We start from the raw sequence: 26,719 nt of genomic DNA on the forward strand, positions 1-26,719 counted from the left end.
TGCTCTATATATATTTTGTTGGAGAGCTCTACTTGATGACTCAAGAGCATAAGGTTGTGATGCCCCCACCCCCACCTCCTGCGATTTAATGAGTTCAGTAAGCTTAAGAAAGCTAATGAGCAGTAAATGCTTCTGACCACCGCATAGTGATTAAGAGCCAAGAGGAAATCTTAAATCAAACCCTGATAATTGGCAGTAAAATGCACGTGCAATTTGGTGTACCTTGTCACCGCGGAAGATCTTGCCATATCTTGCGATTATTGTCTTGCCCTTCAGGTCCATGGACTTATTGTTTATGAGATATAGGAAATCTTTTATCCGGCCATAGTTGGCATAGACCAGATCACCCTTCAAAAGCAAACAAAAAAATTACATTAGTATCTGATATATCTGTACTGTTTATCTAATACATGCACATTAAACAAACAGAAATGAAAAAAAATTGGAACCCTTAGGTCCTCCTGAACTCTTTATCTCCAAATTATTCAACGCAACAAAGTACATGTACAGCTGGTTTTGTCTTTTTTATTACGACGAAAAGTGAATTTTATTAGAATTATACGCGTTAAACAAAAATTGAAAATTAATCAATGTCACTTTGTTTCCTTGTCTTAAAGGGATCCAATAGATTCAATGTTATATTATATAATATCAACAATTAATAATATAGAGAGTATAGTGACAGCTGAAAAACTTTTTTTTTTATTTTAAAACTAAGCATACAGTGTATGTAAACTTTCTGGAAATGATCGTCTGATCATAAATTACTTTTTTACACTAAAATGGCAAAGTGACATTAAATCTTAACCTAGTTTATTATTATTTTTAATTTACTTTGTTGGTTCAAGAACACATTATACATTTTTCATATTTATCTTAGATATGGGTGCCCTATACATTGAAATTGTACTGAAGGAAAAGAGTAAATAACATCATTACTAGAAGGGAGTTGCCATATTTAGGTTAACTAGAAATTTAATATTTCCTCTACCTCACTTATACCTGCCGCTGCGTAAGCATTAAATGGTGGAATGATTTCGGAATTGTTACTCAAATCGTCCAAAGCTGGCTCAAACAAAGCAGACTGAAAAACTAACTCATTTGATGACGTCAGAAGCTGGACCTGAAATTGAATTACAGATACTTTGGGCATCAAAAAACTCAGTATGTCTTATCTCAAATTGTTCATATGTGTTGGTCTTTACGAACTGGTCAAACCTTATTTGGATTTGTTTTATTAGGGTACGACATCAATACGTCATATGGTGTAGTTTTGACCTCATCAATGCCGTAGGATTTCCAAGTGTCGTGCAAAATCTGCACCAACTCATCTCCTCCTGGAGTTCCTGACATGCGCGGACGGCTTGTGAATTTTCTGTTTCCAGAAACAGAATGTGAGTAGCTTTCAACTCAGTGATTGTAAGTTTTAACAACATTCATATAAAATAATTATAGTGATTAGATTTTCCCCCGTATTCTTGTTTCCCACTAAAAAGTTTTAAATTTTTGCAAAACAACTTGTCGAATTTGAACATAATTTCTGTCATATCAGACAAATATACACTGTGAAATCACTAACTTTCGTGGGGGTTTAATTTTCGTTGTTTTCGTGGTATCACGAATTTATGTCCAAAAATGTAAATTTTCATTAAAAAGTTTCCACGAAATCAAATACGAACCCAAATTTTTTTCAAACCACGAAGAGAAAATGTGTGAACCGTATTTAAAATGTAAATAAACAAACCTTTGAAGAAAGATATTTCGAATTCGTCTTTCATATTTAACATAGAGATAGCATTTCTTTGAAAGAAGAATCCTTTTATCCTTGTTGTGTTGTATCTTGTGTGAATTCTAAATCTTTTTACAAAGTCAAGATGAAAAACTATATTATCTCTTTTCTTTATCTCTTTCAACAAAGATAATGAACGGAAGTCGTTTTTAGATTATCTTGAACGATATACATTGTACCATGTAAACGGGAAAAAAGATTCAAAGTTTATCTTATTCTGACCACTTTAATTTGTAAACTAGTGCTAATTGTAACGGGGACCGTTACAGATGTTCCCCAAACGCTCCCCAACTCCCTTTTGGTGCCATATTCCCTGGAAGCTTCATTAAATTAGACAAACTCGATGCATTTGAGACTTAAAAACGTTTACCAAGAAGTGTACAAAGTTCATTCAAATTTTAGCATTGCACGCGTGCACATGTGAATGCATGTGCGTAATGACCATATCATCTTGTCTACACAATCTATATATTTTAATATACTTAATATTAAAGTATTTAATCCAAAAGTATTAAAAAATACGCTCATTCAAGTGTATTTTGGATTTTACTCATTTCACGTGCACGAACGAGCATACATGAGAATGGTGACCATACCTTCTTGTAGATGTCCGTTTCCCAACCCGTTTGGTTGAAAACCAAGGGAGTTATAGCTGTTTAAAGTTTCAGCCAATCAGATTGCCGTGCACGTACATGCACATGTATGCATGTGCATGGTGACCATATTTTCTTGTAGTAGTCCAGTATATCTATCTATGTTCCAAATCCCATCCTGTTTGGTTGAAAATCAGGGAGTTATAGCTATTTAAAGTTTAAGCCAAAATTGCAGCGCACGTGCATGCACGTGTTTTCATGATAATTGCTATATATCATGTTGTAGAATATCCTAATGCATGGCTATTTTCAAAATTTCAAAGGATTTGTCAAAAAACAAGAAAGAATTACTTTAGTTTCAGCCAATCAGAGCAAAGCGCACGTAAGACCATGTCATATTGTCTATGCTACTAATATATTATATTATAAGTTTCAAAGCATTTCATCAAAAATTTAAAAAGGCTATATCAATTAAATCGGTCATTACACATGGCACGCTCTTTTGATGTTCCGCAAATCTACATAACATTGACCCTAAAAACATTTCAAATAGTTTAATTCCCAGACAAAAAAGTACCCAGGAAGAAGAAGAAGAAGAAGAAAAATAATAATAATAATAATAATAAGAAACAGAGTAAAAACAATATGTTAATTTACATAATTACCTAAGGTTTTGTTTGATATTTTCTTTGTTGATATGGCTTCGAATGGTTTCCACTGGATTTGACAACCTTGAAAAAATAAGAGAAGGCGTAGTTAATTGACACATTAAATAGTTTTGATCAAACGGTACATTTATATAAACAATGAAATACATGTATATTAAATTGAGAAATATATCTATAAACAATGATATTTGATAAGTATTTTGCAATATACATGTATAAAGGCTGATTGTTTGAAAATTTTTCATAAACATCATGTTAAAAATTTGTAAACCTCTTTAAAAATAAGTTGGTATTACGACTTGAGTTTCAGCAAATGGCGCATAAAGAGGTGTAAAATCTTTATCTTACCAACATATTTACTTAATTTTCAAAACAGATCACAAAATTGAGCGAAGAATCGGAAAAATAGCTTCAATAAACAGCTCAAGTTAAAAATCTGAAAGTTTGAATTCCACAGACAGAAAAGGAAGGTAATTCAAGAATGATTATAAAAAGATTAAATTTTCGTTCAAGTCCTCAATTTTGCCCTCCCTCAATGTCGGTTTGCCAATTTGAACATCTAACATCACGAAAATTGCAGACTTCAGCAAAAAATACACGAATTCTACTGAATTCTATCATTGAAACATGCAAGACAATAAATCTTAATGGTTTGTAAAGTTAAATTGCACTTTAATTTTTATTTGAAAAGTCTACCTTGTGCAACTTGGCATTTTCTATGTCTCCCACGACTCATGAAAATTTAAGTGGCGAAAAGCGACAAAATGCCAAAGACAGTTAAGTGTCCATTAAAAATTAATGATAGAAAGGCTATCTATCTTTAACAAAATTATAAACTTAATTCAGCTATCAGAAAAGGCAGTGTGCCATTTTACGTTTTAACGCATGATTAAAGAGTATAACAGGCAAACCACTACCACAAACCTAAACCACAATGGGTCAGTAAGTTAACGCGATACAATTATATACTCAGGTTAAATACTAGTATTGTAATTTTATTTAATCGTCCATGCTGATTTTTAAGTTTATTAATATACATGAACTAGCACTGAACAAAAAAAAACTACCAAAAAGGTTGACCCAAAAAGTAATTTCATAACTGCTATAAAATCTTCAAAATCAGATGTCTCGTTTAATTTATAATTTTGCAAGTTTTATGGTCGACACAGTGACTACCTATCATTGAGAAAAGTTGATTGACGTTTTCTGTAGAAACGTTATTTCATTTTTCTTTTTTCCAAATCGTGACAAGGAACAGACGGCGGGTGTGACAATTCGACAGGAAATGCTCACCACTCCTCCGCTCCCACCTCGGTCATTTTTTTGCTGCTTATTTACCTTTTTTGAATGCTTTTTGTTATCACCATATGACACATCATAAAAATTGACAAAAAATAATCACTTTTTATTTGGGGAAATTTGAATGAATAAAGTCAAAAATAGAAAGAAGTATAAGTATATTACGTTCTGTTGCAAACTATCGACCATTTGAGTATTTATAGCAGGTGTGACATAACTTTTGAATCAACCCTCGTAAAATTCAGGTAAATCAGTTATATAATTTAAAAAGGTCATGTAAAGCATTTATGGGAAGTTCTGAATCTTTATTTTTTTTTAAACCCCCACCCCCAACCCACATTTTTTATTACCTGGGTGGATCTGTGGCTGTCACCGGGGCACTGTCTCCTCCTTGTGGAACTGTTTGCTCCGATTGGTTCTGACCAATGGCATAACCTATACCAATTCCGACTCCGAAGAAAAGTAAAGAACATACAAACACCACTAAGTACTGCCATCGACCCCATCCTGGTTTCTTATAAACATCCTCAGAGTCAACGGTCATGGTGGAAAACCTGAAAGAAGAAGATTGAATATCCAATGACCTATTCACAAGATGAACAGGTGATGTGCTGGATTGAAAATATATTAGTATATTTGATTGAAGGCCAACAGATAACATAAAAATTCATATCCTGTGTAAAAAGTAAATATAGATTAAAACTCTTCCCTCGTGGTCATGAATATATATGATCAACTTTAGGTAAGTTACATGTATTTATGATATAACAAATCAAACAAACATAAATATCATTGATCATGTTGATACAGGTCATAAAAAATTAGGGCCGTATATCAACTTCCACAAACCAAAAAAAGAAATTAAATAGCAAAGCACTGTAATTTCCATTATTAGTCATTCAATATTATCGAACTTCTTAATACTTGCATGTATTTAATTTTGTAGTTTTTGGTAAAAATACACAAAAGAAATTAAATAGCAATACATTGAAAATCTGATCCCTAATTTCACGGTCTAGCTAAAACAAATGAAATAAGTACATGTAAGATGAAACGTTTCCGAAAATAAAGAAAACGGATGTCTGATGAAAAATAAAACCTTCATTTATACTCTAGTATTTTCATTATAAAAATATTTATAAAAATAATAACTAAGTGAATTCATTCTCGAATAATACTAGCCAAAACCTGTCAATTTTCAACAAAACACGACGTTCACAAAACGACCTAAATTGTGGTGTTTGTTGACATACATTGGAAGTAAAATACTATACAACCGGAAAATGGTGTGAAAACATTGTCAACCATAAAACTTCCTTATAGATGTATAGGGGGTATTTGGGTGACTGGCACTGCCATTGTATAAAAATGTCAGGCAAAAGATCTATATATAATAAAATTAAAAATATATATAAAAATTTTGGTAAAGAAACTTAAAAGTTTCATTTTTATGGTATAAACTGAAAAGTAGCTGATTTCATCAATATTTGAATTCTTCAGCTCAATATAAAAAATCCAAAACTATATTTCCTTTCTTAATTACAGCAATTTTGTACCATAGAAATATACAGTAAATGAAAATCTTTACAAAGCTTACCAGAAAGTGGTCATCAATAATTCAAATTAATTATTCCTAAAAACTGAAACAAGGCATTCCATTAACGTCTAAGACCACGTGTATACAAGTGAATACAAAGAAAACGTGTGTTCAGACAGCTCTCTATGTTCTTATAGAGGCCACTTCCTGTCTGCTATGTCAGTCAAACAAGTGAGTTAACACTACGATCTTTACGTCATGTAGTGATTTCAAATAATCGAAAATTACATTAAACTACTCTAAAATTACAAGAGGCTATTGATGCTTTTCTTTTAAAACGAAACGTGAAAATAACTTAATGGGAAATTTGATTTTTTTTGTAAATCGCACTTACTTTTTCCTTTTAAGTTTTAAAATAATAACCGGAATCAAGCAGAAGAAAAGCTTTTATAAAAATTTTATCACAAAATAGGTTTAAGAATATCCATCATTACAAGTACATTGATTTATCTAGATCTATTGTTCATTTTGCAAGCCGAAGATAGAGGAAACTCATATAACGCCATATCATCAATAATTTTAAAAGCTTTGAATTCTCATATACAGTATATACGAGTATTGCATATGTTCAAGTTTACACAAAAAGACGTGGTCATCCAAGATAGACATTTTATTTAGGTTTGTTAAATTCATATTTTCCCATCATTTTGATAACAGAACATGAAATCTGACCATGAATAGTTAGCTAGAATTGGAGCACATTTTTGAAAATTTTTACTCTAAGCTTGTTCATTTCATTTAGCGTACAAGAAGAAATAAAACTTAAGACAAACGTGCACATGGTAGACAGGCCTTCTAGAGTTTACGTGTGTGGTTACTCGTTTTTATGACTTTCTAAGTTGACTTCAATCACGTTCAGTGGAGTATAGCTAGAGCCATAATTTTGATTTAAAGTGAGGCAAAAAAGTACTTTTATAATTTATGAAGGGTAATTCTGTTAAGAAACATTTTTCTGTTATGTTATTGCAGTAAAATCAACCATCGAACACAGATTCATAATTTACTATGTAATATGGGTGAAGATTTCAGCCATAGATAGGTCCCTGATGTGACTATAATTATTTTAATTTTTTTTTTATAGATGTAGTTTAATATTATTCTGTCTCAGGTACTTGGTGTTTACCTTTTTTTACATAAATAGAAAGTTCCCAAAATTATTATATTTAATAAATTTTTTCCACTCCTAATTGTCTCTTCAAGTTTCCCTTTCTAACATTTTTAAATGTTTTAAATTAAAGGATTCAAATTCTTGGAAAATAATTCAAAACATTGCAGAAGATATTCCATCATATTCAGTATCCTTCTGAACACTCGATTTAGACATACATATTCCAACCCTTCTGACATTCCACTCTACTTCTAGAAGGGTCCCAATCGAGTGGGCCCACTTTCTCAAGCAAGGGATAGTCATGAAAGCTTCCCGAAAACTTACTTTCACTTTTCACATGACGTGTATAGCGCCGCTTACAAACAGTGTCCGATTTACAAAAAATAAATTAATGTATGTCATTAAACAAGTCATGTTTATATCAGATGAAATTGTCATAAAATGAAATTTAGTAACAAAGTATGAAATGATTTTAGAATAAAATAAATAACTTCATTAAAATATTTTTTTACGATATTAAAAATGTTTGCTAACATGTACACGTTTAATATAACATGAAAAATAAATACAGAAGAAATTGAGAGAAGACTCCAATAATTGAGACACTTGACCAGTCTGAAAGCTGTCTGATTCTACGCATTAATTATACCACAAAATAATGAGAGTTTCGCACCTACTATAAATAGTAAGATTTTTTCTGTAATTTAATGAAAAACTGCAAAAAGGAGTGTCGTATTTTCAATTGCTAGTACTTGTCTTAAATATATTTATATATATATGTATATAACTTTATCTCACTTCTATTCTCAAAATTCTATAAATCGGCATCGAAAGCAAGTTTTTAGACTTGCCTAGATAGAGGTCTAGCGCGCTGTTCCTGCACTGCTAGGAGACAGATTATATTAAACAGTGGGTATCCATGTAAAAGTGAATTTGCTTTCTATATATATATATATATATATATATATATATATATATATATATATATATATATATATATAATAAACACCCAACTAATGTGTTCAGATTTTAATGTGTTTAGATTTCAAGATTACATTTTGAAATCTGTAGGAGGACTTATCCAGACAAATGATTTATCCTATACATGATTTTTTTTTTCTCAAACAAATGCTTTAACTCAACAGCTCTTTTTTTAAATAAGGAATCACAATACAAAACATAATACAAAACAAATCATAATCTAAGTAATATACATATGTCTGTTAAATGTACATGTACAGTTGATCTGCAGAATTAAAAAGATCTTCACTAAAACTGAAAAATATAAAGTATATGAGATTTCCAAGCAAATGATGCCACCTATTTGCAATAATCTGTAAAAACAAAAAAACAGTTCAAAAAATCCCTACATTATCAAAATCAGTCAAAAATCAAACTCTAAGTAACGCACAAATCTCTAAACTGCAAAATAAAAGTTCCCATTGCAACCTTGAAAACTGTAGGAGGAGTTATCCTGCATATAAAAATGCCCATGTAATTCACCATTTACATAACCGGATTTTTCCTACGGAAAACACACTAAGACATCAATGCATCTCTTGTGACATAATTTCCAGTAACAGTTTAGGGATACATGAAATATAAAGATAAAATACAATAATGTAGATCTGAAGTCTACTCAAATAATACCAATGGGAGCGGAACACTCAATTCTTAAACGTGATCAGGTGCCATGAAGGAGTAAGCATCTCTTGACGACCGATCATAAACGTCGTGTGCTCTTTGTCATAATTGTACAAACGGGAAAAATACGTAGGCAGTTCAATGTGTAAATAATGAAATAACATTTAGTATGAAAAATGTCAGTCGGCAGTCGACTTAATGGTAGATTGCACTTGATAACACGGTCATTGTATCGACCAATTTATAGCGAAATTATGGCTTTAAACGAATTTGGTGAAATCATTGTTTCATCAACATCTATGTCAATAACTTGCCTCGTTACAGAAATTGCTCATACTCAGAGGATGCTTTTGTGTATCTAATCAACTGGGAGACATAAGCTCTATGTAGTTGATAGAGATATTTGGCTACAAGTGATGGAAGTTGAGAATAGAAAAAATGAAGTCATCACCTTTATCATTTTATAAACATCCTTTTGACCAACTTCTTGTTTTATTGAAGAATTGTTTTTAAAACCATGAAGCTTTAGTCCGATACTGTTTCACATATGAAATAAGTAGATTATGAATTTTTATGTTCTTCCACCTGGTAAATACAAATTTTCAATATTTCTAAATTCGTATAATTTTACTATAGATTTAACTCATTTATTTGTAGATTATTGTTTTCATTGCTTGACTTTATTTTGGTCCTCATGCTGTATTAATTATTTTTTGAATGCTGCTACAATGTTAAGAAAAATAATAATAATGTATAGTATTATTTTCATGTATGTGTTTTTTACCTTCACTTTCTCTGTATGTTTTTATTCTCTTCTTATTATTGTGTATATATAACTACCCTGATGAGCCAGTTGGCTTAAGGAAATAAACTTGAATACAGGGTTGACAGAGGAATGAATTTAACCTAAAAGATAGAACTGTCTATGTGTGTTATATAAAACACATTCATTCTGTTTCACAAATCCCCTGTCTGCAATTTTAAATACTTTTGTATGAAAGAGGGCAGATATTTATCATTGTTGCACAAAGAGTTGTTACATTTTTAAATCTATTTGGGATTTTCTTTTACCTTTGTCAAAAGATCCCTAAAATATTTATCCGATACAAAAGTCTTCTTTTTTATAAAACATAAAAATCTAGCAAAATAATATCCTCAGAAAATGTTACTTTTAATTACTTGAAAGAGTGAACATAATAAAAAAAAAACATTAAACTGTACGTGACTTCATGTATGTTTTACCCTCCTGTCAGAATTGCAATTCACTTTAAATTTTCTCTTTTAAAGAGTTTTTTTTCTCTTTATCTATATTGTGTGAATAATATAATATACATGTACATGTAGATACATGTATTATCCATTAATGTTATATTTTATGAAAGTAATTCTTACAAATTATTAAAATTAAATTTTCATGCATATTATATTATTTTCTCAGTACTTAAGGTCCAATGTACTGGGTGTTTATTTATATAAATAAATTATACTTTTTAATGATAAAAACATGTTGACATAATAAAAAATTACTTACTAAACCTGATTTTGGACTTTGTTTTTGTATGGTCACTTTTAGTATAGTAGTTTTATGTGTAAACTTCATCAACACTACATTAATGGGCACTTAAAACGATTAAGATGCATGACAGCATGTACTTAAAGGTCGAATTCATTAAACCTTCAAAAGAAAAAAAAATGTCGTCGATGACTAAGTATAACCTATTTTAAGTAGGAAATGAAATTGACTTCCCGTTCTAACTAGGAATGTCAACGAATAATCGACTATTCGACCATCAGTCGAATGGACCGACTATCGAATAATGAAACGACATTCGAATATTAAATAAATGCAAAAAATAGAGGTGATAAAGAAATTCTCATCTCAAATGTGAAAAAACCCAAATCATTCCTTATACCATTGTAGTATATGTCCTCAGACGAATAAAAGATCAACTGCCTTCACAGTACTAGGATATAATTTTCCACACTTTTGAAATGTACAGTTAGTAATTAAATACCGCGATAATTATTTCTCAATTAATGATCTTTTTGTTATTGTAGTAAATTATGCAGCTCCAAAAGTGACTTTGAAATTTATTAATTGGTCTTGTACCAATAACAAATTCTTTATCACCTCTACGAATGTTCAAATGCTAGGACATAAATTATAGCTGGGGTAATTATAAATTGAACAAGCAGTATTTGACAATATTACCCGACGTGTGAATAGTGTGTGTTTACCCCTCCCCTTATCTTTTTAATTTTAATAAGCTTTAAAACAATCGTGCTGACAATTCTGTAAGCTTACTGGAATGAAACTGACTGTAAATACCAATGAATGTGACGAGAATTTTAGGGATCACTGTAGACATCTATTTTAATTCATTATCTTATCATTTATCTCTGAGATTTGGTGTGCAATACAGACATTTGATGTTACTTTTTACATAAATTTACAAAAATGGTCTTGAGTTATAAATACGCTATTGATGAAATTGTTTATAAAAAAATGTTCCATATAGTCGACTATCGTTCGAATAGTGCAATCGAATGTTCGACTAAGGAAAATGATTATTTTGACATCCCTAGTTCTAACACAAAGTATATAAAATTAATCTTCCATATTTCAAAACTATATTATACTCCAGTGATCTTTTGCACTAAATGAACAAACCCACATTAAAACGTCTTTTAAGTATGAAATTAAACGATTCTAAACGATTTTCAAATGTTCTGAGAATTTAATACCACGGTAATGCTAGAATGACCTTGAATATGTTTTGCATCAGTCATCTTGCGGGGGTGATGACAATTATATGAGGCACATGCTATAGGCTTCGATGATTTCGATATAAGGAGATGTAAGCATATTTTCTTTTTTTCTTGTTGAAACTAAATAAAACGAATAGATATGTATTTAATTGGTCAAGTTTGCATTTTAGCTGAGAAATATAGGTATACTGCTGGAAAGTTTATATAGAGAAAAGTAAACAGATTTTGAGTGCTAGAAAGCAAACTTTCATAAAATTGTTTTTTTTTTATATATATTAAAAAGTATACATAAAAATAATGTTAAACAATTCATGTGAATTTGAGAATATTGTACATCTTAGTAAATACATGAATAAATACGATAATCATGATTCATCTCAGATTTATACGTTGTAAAGACGCTAACATTAACGTACAAATATAAATAAAGCATTAACCAATCCATCTCTAGAGAGAATTACACATAAGACACCTTTTTCATAACCATTGAGACAAAAAAACAGAATTTAATACAAAACTTACTTGTACGGTTTCTTTTTCATGTCCATCCTTTTTATTTTTCGTCGAAAAGATAATAATCAACACTTTGCCTCGAAGAATTGACTAAAAATCAACATATGACAACACCCCACGAGAAATCCAGACAAAAATCTTAATATTATTGATCAACAAAAATTATTCTCCCACACAGATTTCAAATAAAAGAATGAACCTGTCACGCCCTTTAGACCATTTCATGAGAGTTAAATGAGTCGAATATTTCAGATGAATAAATTTACACTGGTATGTAAGTAAAGATGAGCTTTTACTTTGTCGATAAAATAAGCATCACTATAAAACCCATAAAATATATAGGTCCATAAAAGGAAAACATAACAAAATTCACATTAATCCAAGCGTCCACTATTTCCTTCGAGGCCTGCATTGAAAATATTCAAAACGGTCATTACAAATTTAACGTCTACACTGGACAATGGCTAGACACAAATATCTATAACAAAGAAGAAATTACAGTCATTAAGTGGATACTTAGATGTCCAAGCCTTAGCTGTGGTCATGAACTCTGTAATTAGTCCTGTCTGAAATTTATCCAAATAAAGATTGAAAGCCTTGCAGTGCAATGACACCTCTAATTGTGAATGGCAACTTTTACTTTGTCCCGACAGTGTAACTGTCACTTCTTCTTTTTCTTTGTTATTCAACAGGTCACTTAGTGTAATAACATTTCTATTCCTATTTAAATCATTGCTATTTCCATTACTGTCGTTTTTTATACAAATATAATTTAACCTTTTGAAAACTTGAGGGACATCTGTACCACGTGCATTTTCTTGTTCACACAAAAAAAGTTTTTTAACAACCTTAAAGAATCCAGAAACATATTCGCCTTTGTGAGCAAGACAGCTTTTCTTGTTTGTAAATGAGGAAAAAAATCATACATTGCTACAGTGTACATGAAAAATAGGAATAAAAGAAAAGAATCGAAATATCATTTTAACAGATTTTGGGACAGAGTAAACTGATAAGAACCCGCCATCTAAAAATTCACCCTAGTTCGATAGCTTATACAGCGGGTATTAAACGTACTCCAAGTGGTTAAACCCATCTGTGACCCAAGAATTTGAGAATTATAAATCCCTTTACAAATATGTAGCGATGCAAAATGTAAATTCTTATTAACATTGAATAGATTTATAACATTACACTTGAATGAAATATATAGGATAACAAACTGTTTTGAAGCCCAAAAGTCCACCAAAACAATACACATTTTGGAGCAGAACAAAAACAGGCCTTCAACAGGTGGGATCAGTTGCTATATATGCAGGAGTGAGCATCCCCTGCCTACCGGTGACACCAGTCGTGTGTTCCTTGACATGATCGGGAAATAACGGTAAAATTGAATTGAACGATTCAATGTGTAAATAATGGCCCAACAATTAGTATGGAAAAATCAGTCTACATTTGACTAAACTATGATATTTGCTTCGTGATAAGGTCATTGTACCGACCATAGAACTTTCGAAATGATGACTTTAAAACGATCCTTTTGAACTTCTTTTTTCATCAACTTTTTTGTCAAAAACTTCCATTGTTTTAGAAATTGTTCATATATGTTCTTGCGTATCGAATTAAGTGAGATATATAAACCCCGTATACAGCTGAAGAATAAGCAAGAAAATAATTTTATTAAAGATCCATAAAACTTTTTTCATACAAGATCTCATGGAAACTGAGGGAAGGGGTTGGTGGGCTTTTGCTTAAACAAATTGGGCTCTTATATACAAAGAAAGTTAGGTAGATACAGGTTAGGTTGCTTTAGCTGGCACATGGTCTTCGGGAAAGGCGTTACACCAGACGCACTACTGTATTATTCCAGTGATGGTACGTGTGAACTGAAAAGGTTTCTTTTAAAGGCACATGTTTTTCTCTTTTTTATGTGCAACCATTGAGAAACTCAAAGAAAACTTTTTTTAACATTTATTTATATGTGAAAGATATTTGTATTTAAAGTCGTAGTAACTGTCTAAAACCTAAAAAGTCTTCTGCAGGTAAGTTTTACTTCAACATAAACCGGTTTAAGCAAGCTGAATGCACCTGACTTAAACCTTCAAACACACTCTTGGTTTGTGTGACATACAGATAAAGATATGATAGAAAGTTTAAAGATGTTACACAAAGATATGACATTTTAAAGATGTCACACTTCTTGTGGTAACGGTTATTAACCTGACTAGATCTCTTAAGGAATCACCGGTTTGCATAAAACAAGTGACAAGATCATTCATTCACGAAGAAATATGGACGAGATATTTCCTTATTAAACTAACACCTTTTTCTAAACTGTTTAGTGCATAAACAATTTAGAAATAACTAGGTTATCTTAGGTTTCAGATACTCGTTACCAGTATTTTACTTCCACTGGTCGCTTCAGTTTAAGTCTCTACATTTTTGTTTCATTAGAGAGTATTAGTTCTCATATTTAAAGGAATTTTAATTAAGGCTTTGTGCAAAATGCTGATAATGAAAGTCAATCATAAAGAATTTTAAACATTACGATGACATATTTACCTTAATTTTTCCGTCGAGGAATACATGGCACCTCCTCAGAATTCTGGGTTCGTTGCCTTACCTAATCGATCCCAGGTATATTTCCCTTAGCATTTAAAAAAGTTATGAATAACAAGTAGATGACGGTGAAATTCAGATAACAAGAGGCCCTGGGACATTGACAGACACCTGAATATCATGATTTTATCATACTTTTTCTATGACACAACCTTGAAATTTCAAAATTTCTGATCAACTATACAACGTTCTATTTGTCAGCTAATCATAAAAAAGGAACGAAGAATATTTTGAAAAATGTGATTATTTCTCAATTTTTGACCAGTTTTCCACAACTTGGGAGCCAGAATCATTGACCAGGGGCTTTTTTTTACTTGATGGTATTCAAAAAATTATTCACGGTATTCATTTTCAATATAAACAAATATATTTAAATACTGTCATACATAAAATGGCCACCTTAGCTCGACTCTGAGGTCTGAATGTTGGACTCAGGAGACATAAAATTATGATTTGGATAAAGAATTTAGTATTCAAATAATCGGGGTGCATATTAAATTCCTGTAATCAAAATAAGCCCGTTAGATGTCCATGAGAAAAAAGAAATATTTTAAAAGATTCAATAGAATACATTTTTATAACCCCCTCCCGCTTGAAAAGCGGGAGGGTATATAATAATATATATAATATATATATAATAATATTAAAGTTACTATACCCATCTCTTATCCGTAACTCCTCCTATAACACTGAATAAAATTTAATGATACTTTCACCGATTCTTTATTAAATAATGCCATTGTGCATCTCCTATTTTTACTTTTTGATCTGACACTTCTTTCGGGTCTCTCAGAGCAAAACAGGGACTTTGTCATTGTAATTATATGGGAGAAGGGGGTATCATTTAGTGAGCCCGTTGCTCACAGTACCTCCAGTTCAATATATGTCAACATTTTCCAACCATGGTACAGAAAGACGCATATCGCAAGGGACGGAAACCACTAGGCTAGCAATAGACTAGGACTATACCTAAAATTGGTAGAAGAAAAATGTGCATTACTGGGACTTTAAAACATAACGCATCGACGCGTTATAAAATGCTATAGATTATTTTATGACACGCTTGCCATTGGCATTTGTCTTTCTTAAGTGTTAACTGTTTTATAATTATGCTTACTTGTTCTGACTTGCACTCGTTGATAAGCAAGTTGCATGTGCAATTTATTGATTTCAAAAAGAACTTTACGAGCAGTTAATGTCCCTTATAAAAGAATATGATTAAGCATGTGGAGGATGCAGTTAATTACTTTCCTTAATGCATAGCCAAATTTTTCATGAGCTTTTACACAGATGAACATTCAAATGTTTATTACTAAAAAAACTTTCTATACATTCAATAAATTAAATAAATGTTCGTAAATGACAATTTTGCCTTTTCTTGCATTTATAATTAGATACAAGAAAAGGCTTTCATATAAGGCCTCTGATTCTCGTCAACAAAGGAAACTTTAAGTTTACTAAAACTGCCCTGATTGTTTGAAAGAAAAATCATATCATTTTCAAAAGCACTTCACACGCGGAGGTATAAATGCAACTGACACAATGGCATTGCTTTCTCTTTCGCAAAGAAAGTAACATACTTCAAAACCAGTATCGAAAAATATATTTTTTTAAAGTGTTCATCCATTTTTCAGTATTAGATACATCTAAGGTATAGATCAGACTTACCGCTTTCGGCCATTCACCTATCATGAAAGCATGCAGTTTTCTTTTTTTTTTTTTTATTTCACATTATATAAAACAGACAAGACAGCTAGTGTTCATTTACTGTTACTCTTAACTACTATCAGAAGACAGCCTGCTTCCTATAGTACAAGGAATGACAATAGCGCTAACTGACGCAAGAGGAAAGTAAGCTAGGATGATGATATGAAAGAACAGAAAACAGAGAAATTATTTTTATCTAATTTGATCGACAAATAGAGAGAAAGGCAAAAAATACACGGGGCACCGACCTTATCGTCCTTTGATGTGAATAAAAACTTGCGCTTACAAAGCCTCTCAAACAATATTAACCTGACAAGAATTCTATGATAAAATTGAAAAATTACGGTCAATAACACAGCATCACCATGTCATTGAGCAGATTTCTCTTCTTTTTTTTCAACTTCTACAATACATGGCGATTGCCTATTTGATTTGATATATCTTTGCATGATGCTTACCATTGTTGGGTTTGAAATCCTATCATGAAGTGTTTCCAGAGACATAGTACACACGGAACAGTGATCTCTATCCTTAGGTTACGGAAGATAACTCGCTAAATTAACAAACTACAAGTATTTTACACTGCATAAAAGGTACATGTTAAGTATTTCTAATGAGTAAGTTACAAATAAGCAATTTTTGTATGCAAGATCTAGTCTCATAATTGCAACGGTGTGTGCAAACAAACTGAATAAAGCGCGTAATGAAAATTTGTTTGCACACTGTTGCAGTTATGAGACTATACTTGCAAAAAAAATATTCATTGCTTATATTTACATTTTAAACTCATGTTGCCTTTCATTGCTAATGTGATTTACATTTCAAAATTCATGTATTATCGTTCGGGTATGTTATGCAGTGGTATAGGAGGAGTTGAGGATAGGAGATGGGTACCATTCAATATCCTAGAAAGAATGACACAGTCTTGTGTTTTGCTCTGGGAGACCTGAAATAAGTGTCAGATCAAAAAGTAAAATAAGAGGTCAGAAAAGCACTATGTCACAAAGATTTTGTGAAATTCATTGAATTTCATTGAGTGGTAAAAGAGGTGATGCAAATAAGAGATGGGTACCCCCAACGCGTAACAGATGGACGGACGTACAGACGGACATCCCGATCACTAAATACCCTTTCACTTCTCAAGCAGGAGGTAAAACAAAAACATGCTAGAACTACCAAAGTAAAACTCAGAAAAAAAGTACAAAGATCTTATGGTCTTTGCATGGTAAAAAGAAAGTTGCGATAGATAATCTATAGAGATTTGGGATCTAAAAAACTCTCTACTCTTGCGGAACACCTCCTGGAAAATAATAACAAGCACAAATTGCCAAGTTTTCAAGAGTCAGCTAGGAATTTCTCAGTTATAGAGTGACACTGCCGTGTAACTGACACAGCTTCCTCTGTTACATCCTTAACATACATAAATAAATGTACAATAAACATGGTGTATCACATAGAAGTCACCTTGTGCATTACGACCAGCAAGTACTCTGCACTTCCACGACAAACATGTCACTCTCTCTAGCGCCTCTTAAACTTTTAACACTACAAATAAGACTGTGGTGTATTACGCACCTGTACAGTACATGTAACAGAAGATAATATAGTGTAAAGCACAATAAGAGCCCAATCCATACATCAACAAACACGAGAAATATTTTTTACGAATATGTAAAAGTACAGTAAGCAATATCTCAAGTGTTATTGATCAATTCATTAAAGATCAATCTGATTTACTTGAACAAGGTTACTGTGATGTAAAAGAGGAAGGAAAAAATGTTTCTTTTTTCTGTTACTTTTACGAATTTGTGGATATGAATGGTAACTGAATTTTAAGGGATTCGACGCAACACTTTATTGATTATCTGTATAGCCCTGCTGTTCTTTAAGTAAAAATTTTGAAGATATGCCCTATATTTTACAAGACATACCTGTAAAAATGTTTGTATCGTCTACAACTCTCGAAGTTACAAGGGTCATAAAAAGGGTCCCCGAATTATTAAAATTTATTAAAGTGACACGACAAATAATAATCTCATTTGATTTGATACAAAAGAGCATACGTACAAAAAAATTTTGAAACAAGGTAAGTTAGCAAATCAATGAAAAATGAATATCAACAAGTCCCGATTTTTCAAGTTCTAGCGGACCTATTTTTATATTCATATGAAGCAGAATTTGTGCAAAATCTTGTGCGTGAAAAGAAGAAAACTCTTGCTGTGGCCTTCAACTCGACATTTAGATATATCCATGACGTATTGTCAATTAACAATGGTAATTTCCATTCCTACGTCGATACGATACATCCTGGTGAGCTTGAGATAAAAGATATCACAGAGTCCACATCTGTTTCATACTTGGATATTTTACTTGAAAAGGGCGTTAATGATGGTAATCTAACAACCAAGCTATATGATAAACGTGATGACTTTATCGTCAACTTCCCTTACTTATGCCGCAATATACCTTCATCAGTGTATATATCTCGGTTGATTCGATACGCAAGAGCTTGCTCTACGTATGAACAATTTCTAAAACGAGATAAATTATTGACCAGCAAGTTGATGAAACAAGAATATCAGCCGCTCGTTTAAAGTCATCGTTTCGTAAGTTCTATGGTCGATACAATGACCTTGTCAGCAATACAATTTATCATTGAGTCAAATGCTGACTGACGTTTTTCATACATGTACTTACCAGTATTGTAAGTCCATTATTTATACACTGAATTGACGACGGATTTTTCCGTTATTTCCTAATCATGACGGGTGTGACCGGTCGGCAGGGGATGCTCACTCATCCATGGCACCTGATCCCACCTCTGATGTTTCGGAGGTCCGTGTATGCTCTGCTCTTATTTTGTATTGTTTTATGGACTTTTAGATTGAATACTGTTCGTTATCTCCATATCCTCCTTCTATGGTCGATTTAGAATTACCTTGTCAGCAAATACAATGTATCATTAAGTCAAATGGTGACTGACGTTTTTCGTACTAATTAGGTCATTATATACACACTGTAGATAGATTTTTCAGTATTTCCCGATAATAAGGAGGATACGGCAGGTGTGTCCGCTCGGCAGGGGATGCTCACTTCTCCACGGCACCTGATCTCATGCACCTCTGATGTTTTGGAGGTCCATATTAGCTCTGCTCTTATTTTGTTTAGTTTTATGGACTTTGATTACTGTTCGTTATCTCCATATATTTCATACAAACAGTTCCATGTCCCTCCTTGAGACACATGGGTAATTTTAGTTTGGTACATAAACTTATTTAAAGAATTTGAAGAAATCTTTAAAATTCTTCTAAAGAGCAGCAGGATTCAAGTCTGTTATATTCATATGCCAGTATCTTCATGTTGTATTTATTCAATTTTCTTAAAAGTATTACCCGGGCATGATTTGAATAAACTTTAAAATACAGTTTTTGCATAAAGTTCTCAGATAGATTTCTCCTTATTTCTGGTTCAGTTGTTCTTGAAAAGAGGCCTTGAAACTTTTAGCTACTGGTATTCTTAATTATCAAGATATGGCCCTTCATTATACCCCCCGCTTGAAAAGTGGGAGGGTATATAGTAATCGGTATTTCCGTCCGTCCGTCCGTCTGTTACGCTTTGGGGTACCCATCTCTTATCCGCAACTCCTCTCATACCACTGAAGGAAATTTAATGAAACTTTCACAGATTCTTAATTACATATGGCCATTGTGCACCTCCTATTTCACTTTTTGATCTGACATATATCTTTGATTTTCCAGTGCAAAACATGGACACTGCTATTCATATGGGAGGTGGGGGGTATCATTTAGTGAGCTCATTGCTCACAGTACCTCTAGTTTGGATAAATTTAAATCCCTTTCAACAAAAGGATGCTTTGTAGCAATGTTTGTTAAAATTTGTTTCTAAGATAAAAATTGAAAATGAGAACGTTTTGATGACAGATAACGGTCAAATGTTTATCAGGAAACACTTGAGCCTTCGGCTTGAGTGAGCTTAATAAAAGTAATATAAAAATCACCACAATAAAAAAAAATCACAGGACAAGTGCCCACGATGCTCACCTCCTGACCTGAGTTACCCTGGGCCTGTTGTTTCTTTAAATGAATGTTTTCAAAAAATTAACTCCATAGAAAATATTGTCCACACGTTGTGGCCAAATCATAACTCCCAAAGGATAATGCCTTACCAAACTTGATTTCACACTACATGGAAATATATGAATATCAATATGAATTGTGTAGCCTTGTCGTATGTGGCAGCTTTTTGAAAGATTTTTCCCGATGTGTTTCTGGTAATTCAAAACCCAAATTTTAGCTCAACTCTAACCGCAGGATCCATGATTTAAACTAGAAGTACTGTGAGTAATAAGCTCATTTAATGATATTCTCGCCTCCCATATGATTATAATAGCAAATTCCATGTTTTGTTCTGAGATACCCGAAATTATCAGATCAAAAATTAGGAGGTGTACAATGGCATCATGTAAAAAAGAATCTGTGAAAGTACCATTAAACGCTATTCTGTGGTATAGGAGAAGTTGCGGATAAGAGATCGTCAACCTTCAATATTATGCAAAGAATGGCAGTGTCCATGTTGTGCTCTGAGAAACCAAAAATATTCCCACCTCTTTGGGAAACTTTGTTACATGAAGCCATTGTACAACTCCTATTTACGTTTTGATCGGATATATATATTTTGGGTTTCCCATAACAAAACAGAGACACTGCCATTCTTTCTATTATATTGAGGGGTATCCATCTCTTATTCGCAACTCCTCCTGCCACTGATTAACATTAAATGATACATGTACCTTCACAGATTCTCTATTACTTAATGCCATTGTGCATCTCCTAATTTACTCTTTGACTTGAAATTATTTCAGGTCTCCCAGAGAAAATGTGGACTTTGCCAGTATAGTCATATGGGAGGCTATCATTCAGTGAGGTCTGAAAACTGGTTATTATATCCCCTGCTTGAAAAGCGGGAGGGTATATAGAAATTGGGATGTCCGTCCGTCTGTTACGCTTTGGGGTACCCATCTCTTATCCGCAACTCCTCTCATACTATTGAATGAAATTTGATGAGACTTTCAAAGAATCTTTATTACATATTGCCATTGTGCACCTCCTAATTTTCTTTTTGATCCGACATATATTTTGGGTTTCCCATAGCAAAACATGGACACTGTCATTATATTTATATGGCAGGCGGGGGTATCATTTAGTGACTTCACTGCTCACAGTAACTCTAGTTGAAAACTTGAATCCACACAACAATGGAATGTTTGCATATCAAAAAATTAGCGTGGCCCTTGATTTTTGTCATTACAGTTTTATTTAATTCCCTATATGTTATGAAACACTTTGATTTCTGGATACTTATTTTTGCCTAACCCTAACGCCAAGGGCCATGACTTGATATTTTATGAATCTGCAATGCATGGGGATACTTGCATATATAACGATATGATGTTGCAAAGGCGCTTTCATGAAAAGGTATTTAATAATTAAATTGTTTCACAATAAACATTGCCGTGTAAATATGTTTCATCATTTGAGTTCTCGCCCCTGCTAAGGGCCATGTTTTGGACAAATTTGATTCTTCACTAACTGAACACTTGCAAATCTGTATGACTTTGACATTTGACCTTTAAACTTTTTGCAAAATTTCCCCATATTTATATTTTCGCATGTGAAATTTTGATCCACAAATGTGGTCCCACCCTTTTCCCATTTTTTACATGAAGACTTCTCAAGATTTTCCCCGCATGCATGTCCCTTGTGAAACTTTGATCCCCACATGTGGCTCCAACGTTTTCCAGATGACCATGATTTGACAAAACAGAATTTCTGCCGAAGTACTGTAAAATCACATATTTTAGAGGGGTCAAATTTTCGTGGTTTGAGGAAAATATATTGGGTTCATGGGGATTTGATTGCGTGGTTAAAGAATTGTTCAGTATTAATGTATATATGAAAAATTCCATTTCGAGGTTGACATAAATTCGTGGGTCTCTTCATACCTTGAAACCACGAAAATTTGTGATTTCACAGTAAAAAAAAAGGTTAAAAAAAACATTGAGGCAGACGTAACATTTCGATTAGAAAAGCTTTGATTCTGGTGAAGGAAAATACTTTTATCCACTGCAAAGAGTTTCAATAGCATTTTAACTTTTCCACTAAAATCATACGCAAACATAAATAAATGCAATAAAACAAAAACAAAAGAAAATTATGAATTCATTTTTGGGTTTAATTTTAAGTATTTGATCATATCCGATGAAATTTGTCAGGAGTCCCGCGACCACGAGTGGACTTGCTATAGATTGCAGTTAAGCGTGAAGTTTTACGTTAAGTCACGATCTAGTTTGACAGCTGCGCTTAAGGTATACGACTGAAACTTTCTTCTAATCGCTGATTGGTTGCTCGTACAGCAGACTATTTCTGTGTCAATGTTGACCAATCACGTGAATAGTTTACGCTGGATGCATCTGTCGAAAAAGATCGTGACGTATTGCAAAACTTCACACTTAACTGAAATTGATAGCAAGACCCCTGATGTTGTGAGCATGAAGTTATACGCGTTTCCTACAGACGAAACATTGTGAAGTTAAAAAGCACAATATTTAAAACAAAATCCAAACTACAGCACTGAAAGTGTGATACGTACGGTGTTCGTTCTGCACTTTCTACAAAGTTTTGAAAACAAAACAGCATGCATTTTTTTTAAATTTTAAAATGGATAAAATGAAACTTTATCTTATCATAACAAGAATCATTCTCCAAGCTTAAATATTTATGATTACAGACATTTGACTTCAGTTTCGAATCAATTTAAGATTGCTAAGTCGCTATTATGAGAAAGAAAATCGTACGTTGATAATGACCGAGTACGAGTGATGAATGTATTTGACACAAAATTCATCGTACAAATTTTTGTATTTTTGTCAGCAATTGTCAAGAAAATACACTTCGACTTAAATTACAAGTGATGTTAAATATTGAAAACTTCTGCATCGTTTTGATGGATTTCAGAAACACTTACCCTCTTTTTCCACTGTAGAGGGGGTCTCTCTCGGATCCGTCGTCATCATATCGTTGATACCCGGGGGCGTTGGTTCGCTGACGAAATTCAGACATTAAAAATAAGCTCTGTTTAGTGAAAAAAAGAAAAAGAAATAAACGTTCTGTTGAAGTGGAGGGTTCGTCATTTGGAAAAAGTTTTTGAGAATGGAGAGAAAGCATTAAAGATGAAATTATACAATCCAAAGATGATCTTTAAGCGTTAACAAAAGATAAACCCTCGTTATTTCGAACACGATGAAACAAACAAAATTAGATATAATAAATTTCTTTTGTATAATCAATTATTTAATATTAAAACATGTTGAAAAGGGCAATAACCCCTTCTCCTGTATCTTCATTTAGGCATTTTCTTTATTGAATGTCTAATGTAATATAGTTTCCCTGATATTCACAATTCAAAATGTCTAATATGTAGCAAGTACATGTATTTCGGGTCTTTTAGCATCAGAATAATGCATTTGAGCCAGTTTTTACATAATTTTTATGATAGTGTTTTCGAAAAATGAATTACTTTTTTTCTGTTGACATAAACTTCTGTTTATCTGTGTCTCGATCTTAAATTATATGTCGACCTATACATTTTGTGCAATAATTGGTAAATTTAAACTATATTTAATAAATATAAATGCAGTTTTTAAAACTTGAATCAGTAAAATTGTGAGGGTGGAAAACCTTAATGATGAAGTTTGAAGAAGTTCCGTGGGAAAATAAATACACATTACTTTGAGAACTCTGAGACATTTTTGTGAGCATTTTCAATTATTAAAGGCCTAAATTTTCGGAACCTGAGGACAACATTACCTTAAGGGACAAAGTACATTTTTTATATACGAAGATAGACGTTACTTACGCTATATACTAGTATATATATATATATATATATATATATATATATATATATATATATATATATATATATATATATATATATATATATATATATATAATCAAAAATGTTTCTATATCGGATATCAAAATTATGAATAAAGGGAAGTAAATAAACAAGCACACTTGTTTCAAGACAGGAACAAAGCGTTTTTATTCTTATAATCTTATAAGGATGTTTAACATGTATACGATATTTTTATACAGACAACAAGAATATGGGTTAATCAAAGATGAATCAAAAATGTTTCTATATCGGATATCAAAAGAATATAAAGGGAAGTAAATAAACAAGCACACTTTTTCAAGACAGGAACAAATATTATTATATTTATTGGTTTTAACATGTATACGATATTTTTATACAGACAACAAGAATATGGGTTAATCATTCTACTATTATAGGTTATGTCAATTTCAAAGTTATACCCCAAAAATAAATATAACGAAAATCATTAAAAGATAATCACAAAAACAAAAAAACGCACATGATGTCAGTTTAAACTTATAAAAAGAATATACATATTATAGTATGAAAAGCCTTGATATTTTTCATACACTAAATATTATTATATTTATTGGTTTTGAAGAACATCTGTCATGCATTCACCTACATGTATATAATAGGCCTAATTAGTTAACGGTCGCAAGGTTATTCACGTGTACTTAGTACTTTGCAAAACGACTTCATGTGAAAGGATTAAAAAAGAAGGGGTAGTCTTATGGACTAGGAGCAGGGAAAACCCGATGGATAGAAAAAAAAGAGAAGAGAAACAAAATGAAATGGGGGGGGGGTTAAAAACAGTTTAATAGAGCAGAGAGGTCAGTAAAACTTATTACAATTAGTTGATAGTAAATCTGCTTGAATTAGGAAATTTTGACTGTCATAGGGCTTGAAATAATCATTTTAAAATTTTCAACACTCTAGATAAAAGAATCCTAAACACAAAAATATTCTATAATGGTATCATCCGCTCAAAAAATTACGGTTAAAAGTTGATAAGGATGCAACACATTATAAAGATCCACGATGAATGAATCGATGAATCTTTGAAAAAAAATTAATAAATAGCCTACATTTTATGCCAATCATAAGAACATGGTCCGACCTACTTTACAAAAGGAGGGGGCGGCAGTAATAAAACATGTACATAGAGAACAAGAAAGCACACCACCATGTGAGTACCAACATTAACAAAACATCATTCTAAACCAGTACCATCCGGAAAAGGTCACATTTTCCATGCATGTTCCAAGCTTTTTTTTTTCAAAAAAAAAAAATTTAACATCATTCGCAAATTTTTAGACGGAGGAAGGGGAAGGTTTTTTCAATAACTATGCCTTTTTATAATGCATTATAGAGACTTGGTCCATTATTTTAGCAGTCACAATAAAAGTTAAATATATCCAATAAATGAAGAGTTCCCAAACTGTCATGTAAACAAAACAGAGTTATCCTCCATCCGGTCAAATAAGGTTAACTTTTTCGCGTTAAATTCTATTGCATTGAAATTATAATAAAGCTTCTCTTACCGTTGATAATTCCTTCTTCAATTCATTACACAGGCTCTCAAAGTTCAGGCAGCTGAGAATGAATGGAGAGCATGGAAACAATACCTAACTGAGTCAACAATAAGCAGAATATAGACGCGTATTTGTTGTGTTTTGCGAGTTGTTTCCCTTAGTCTAGTGTTGAACTGCTTCGAGCTGCTTTATTGCTGTTTTTCGAAGTTCAATACTCTAAACATTACACACCAAAGAGTTCTACTAAATAATCGTTAAGTAGATGTAGTTTATTTAGTTAGAGTGGTATCTTCGTAGACATATGAATAACACAACTTGTACACAAGAAATTCAAGTATTCTTTATAGTATTTAATCGTTTACATTATTAACATGTCTTTTTTTTCAATATGAGTAAATAAACAGTAATTTTTGTAGCAATTTCTTTTCTTTGAACATTTTTCTAGGGAAAATAAGACGTTGTACCGTATTTTTATGTTAAAAAGAAAATAAATAAACTAAATTATGTAGGTCTAGTCCACCTTAATGGGACAAATCTTTCTCAAAGTACAAAAATTATTTTTCTTTAAAGGTTTAGAGCATCCTTAATTCCATATGGTAACACATTAATAAATATAGTGCTTTGGGAGGTCAAGAGGTTCTAGACATCTGGGTGATATTTTCACAGTTATTAAATATGGATGGTAAAGTAACAAAAATCTCCCTCTTCCTTTTTAAAATTAATTTTTAGGTGCATGATAAATTGGAAAAAAAATATCGTGGATCGGCCCTCAAGGGCACCCAAGGTAAGGTTTTTATTGTTTTAGATTTTACATGATTTTATTTATTTATTTATTTTACTATAGAGCACATTATATGTGATTTTTTGTTGGTCCCTTTCCTTTGCAATGCCCTTTGCTACTTTTTGGTTTTTTTATATTTGC

General features: G+C 32.1%; 1 protein-coding gene across 1 annotated transcript; it reads right to left on the reverse strand.

Moving 5' to 3' along the window:
• Nucleotides 1–181: 181 nt before the first annotated feature.
• On the reverse strand, nucleotides 182–25,897 carry LOC134264345 (glutamate carboxypeptidase 2-like; the record flags this gene model as incomplete). The annotated part of the gene is made up of 8 exons (XM_062746643.1): nucleotides 25,807–25,897; nucleotides 23,348–23,454; nucleotides 22,973–22,991; nucleotides 4,700–4,903; nucleotides 3,048–3,113; nucleotides 1,219–1,375; nucleotides 992–1,123; nucleotides 182–348 (listed from the first exon to the last, which is right to left on the reverse strand). Coding segments are annotated over exons 2-8 (794 nt in total), but the record flags the coding sequence as incomplete, so codon positions are not given.
• Nucleotides 25,898–26,719: the final 822 nt, after the last annotated feature.

The sequence above is a fragment of the Saccostrea cucullata genome, unplaced genomic scaffold (genome assembly GCF_032062105.1).
Source record: "Saccostrea cucullata isolate Sc308-1 unplaced genomic scaffold, CSIRO_AGI_Scuc_v1 ctg374, whole genome shotgun sequence".
Taxonomy (NCBI): Eukaryota; Metazoa; Mollusca; class Bivalvia; order Ostreida; family Ostreidae; genus Saccostrea; species Saccostrea cuccullata.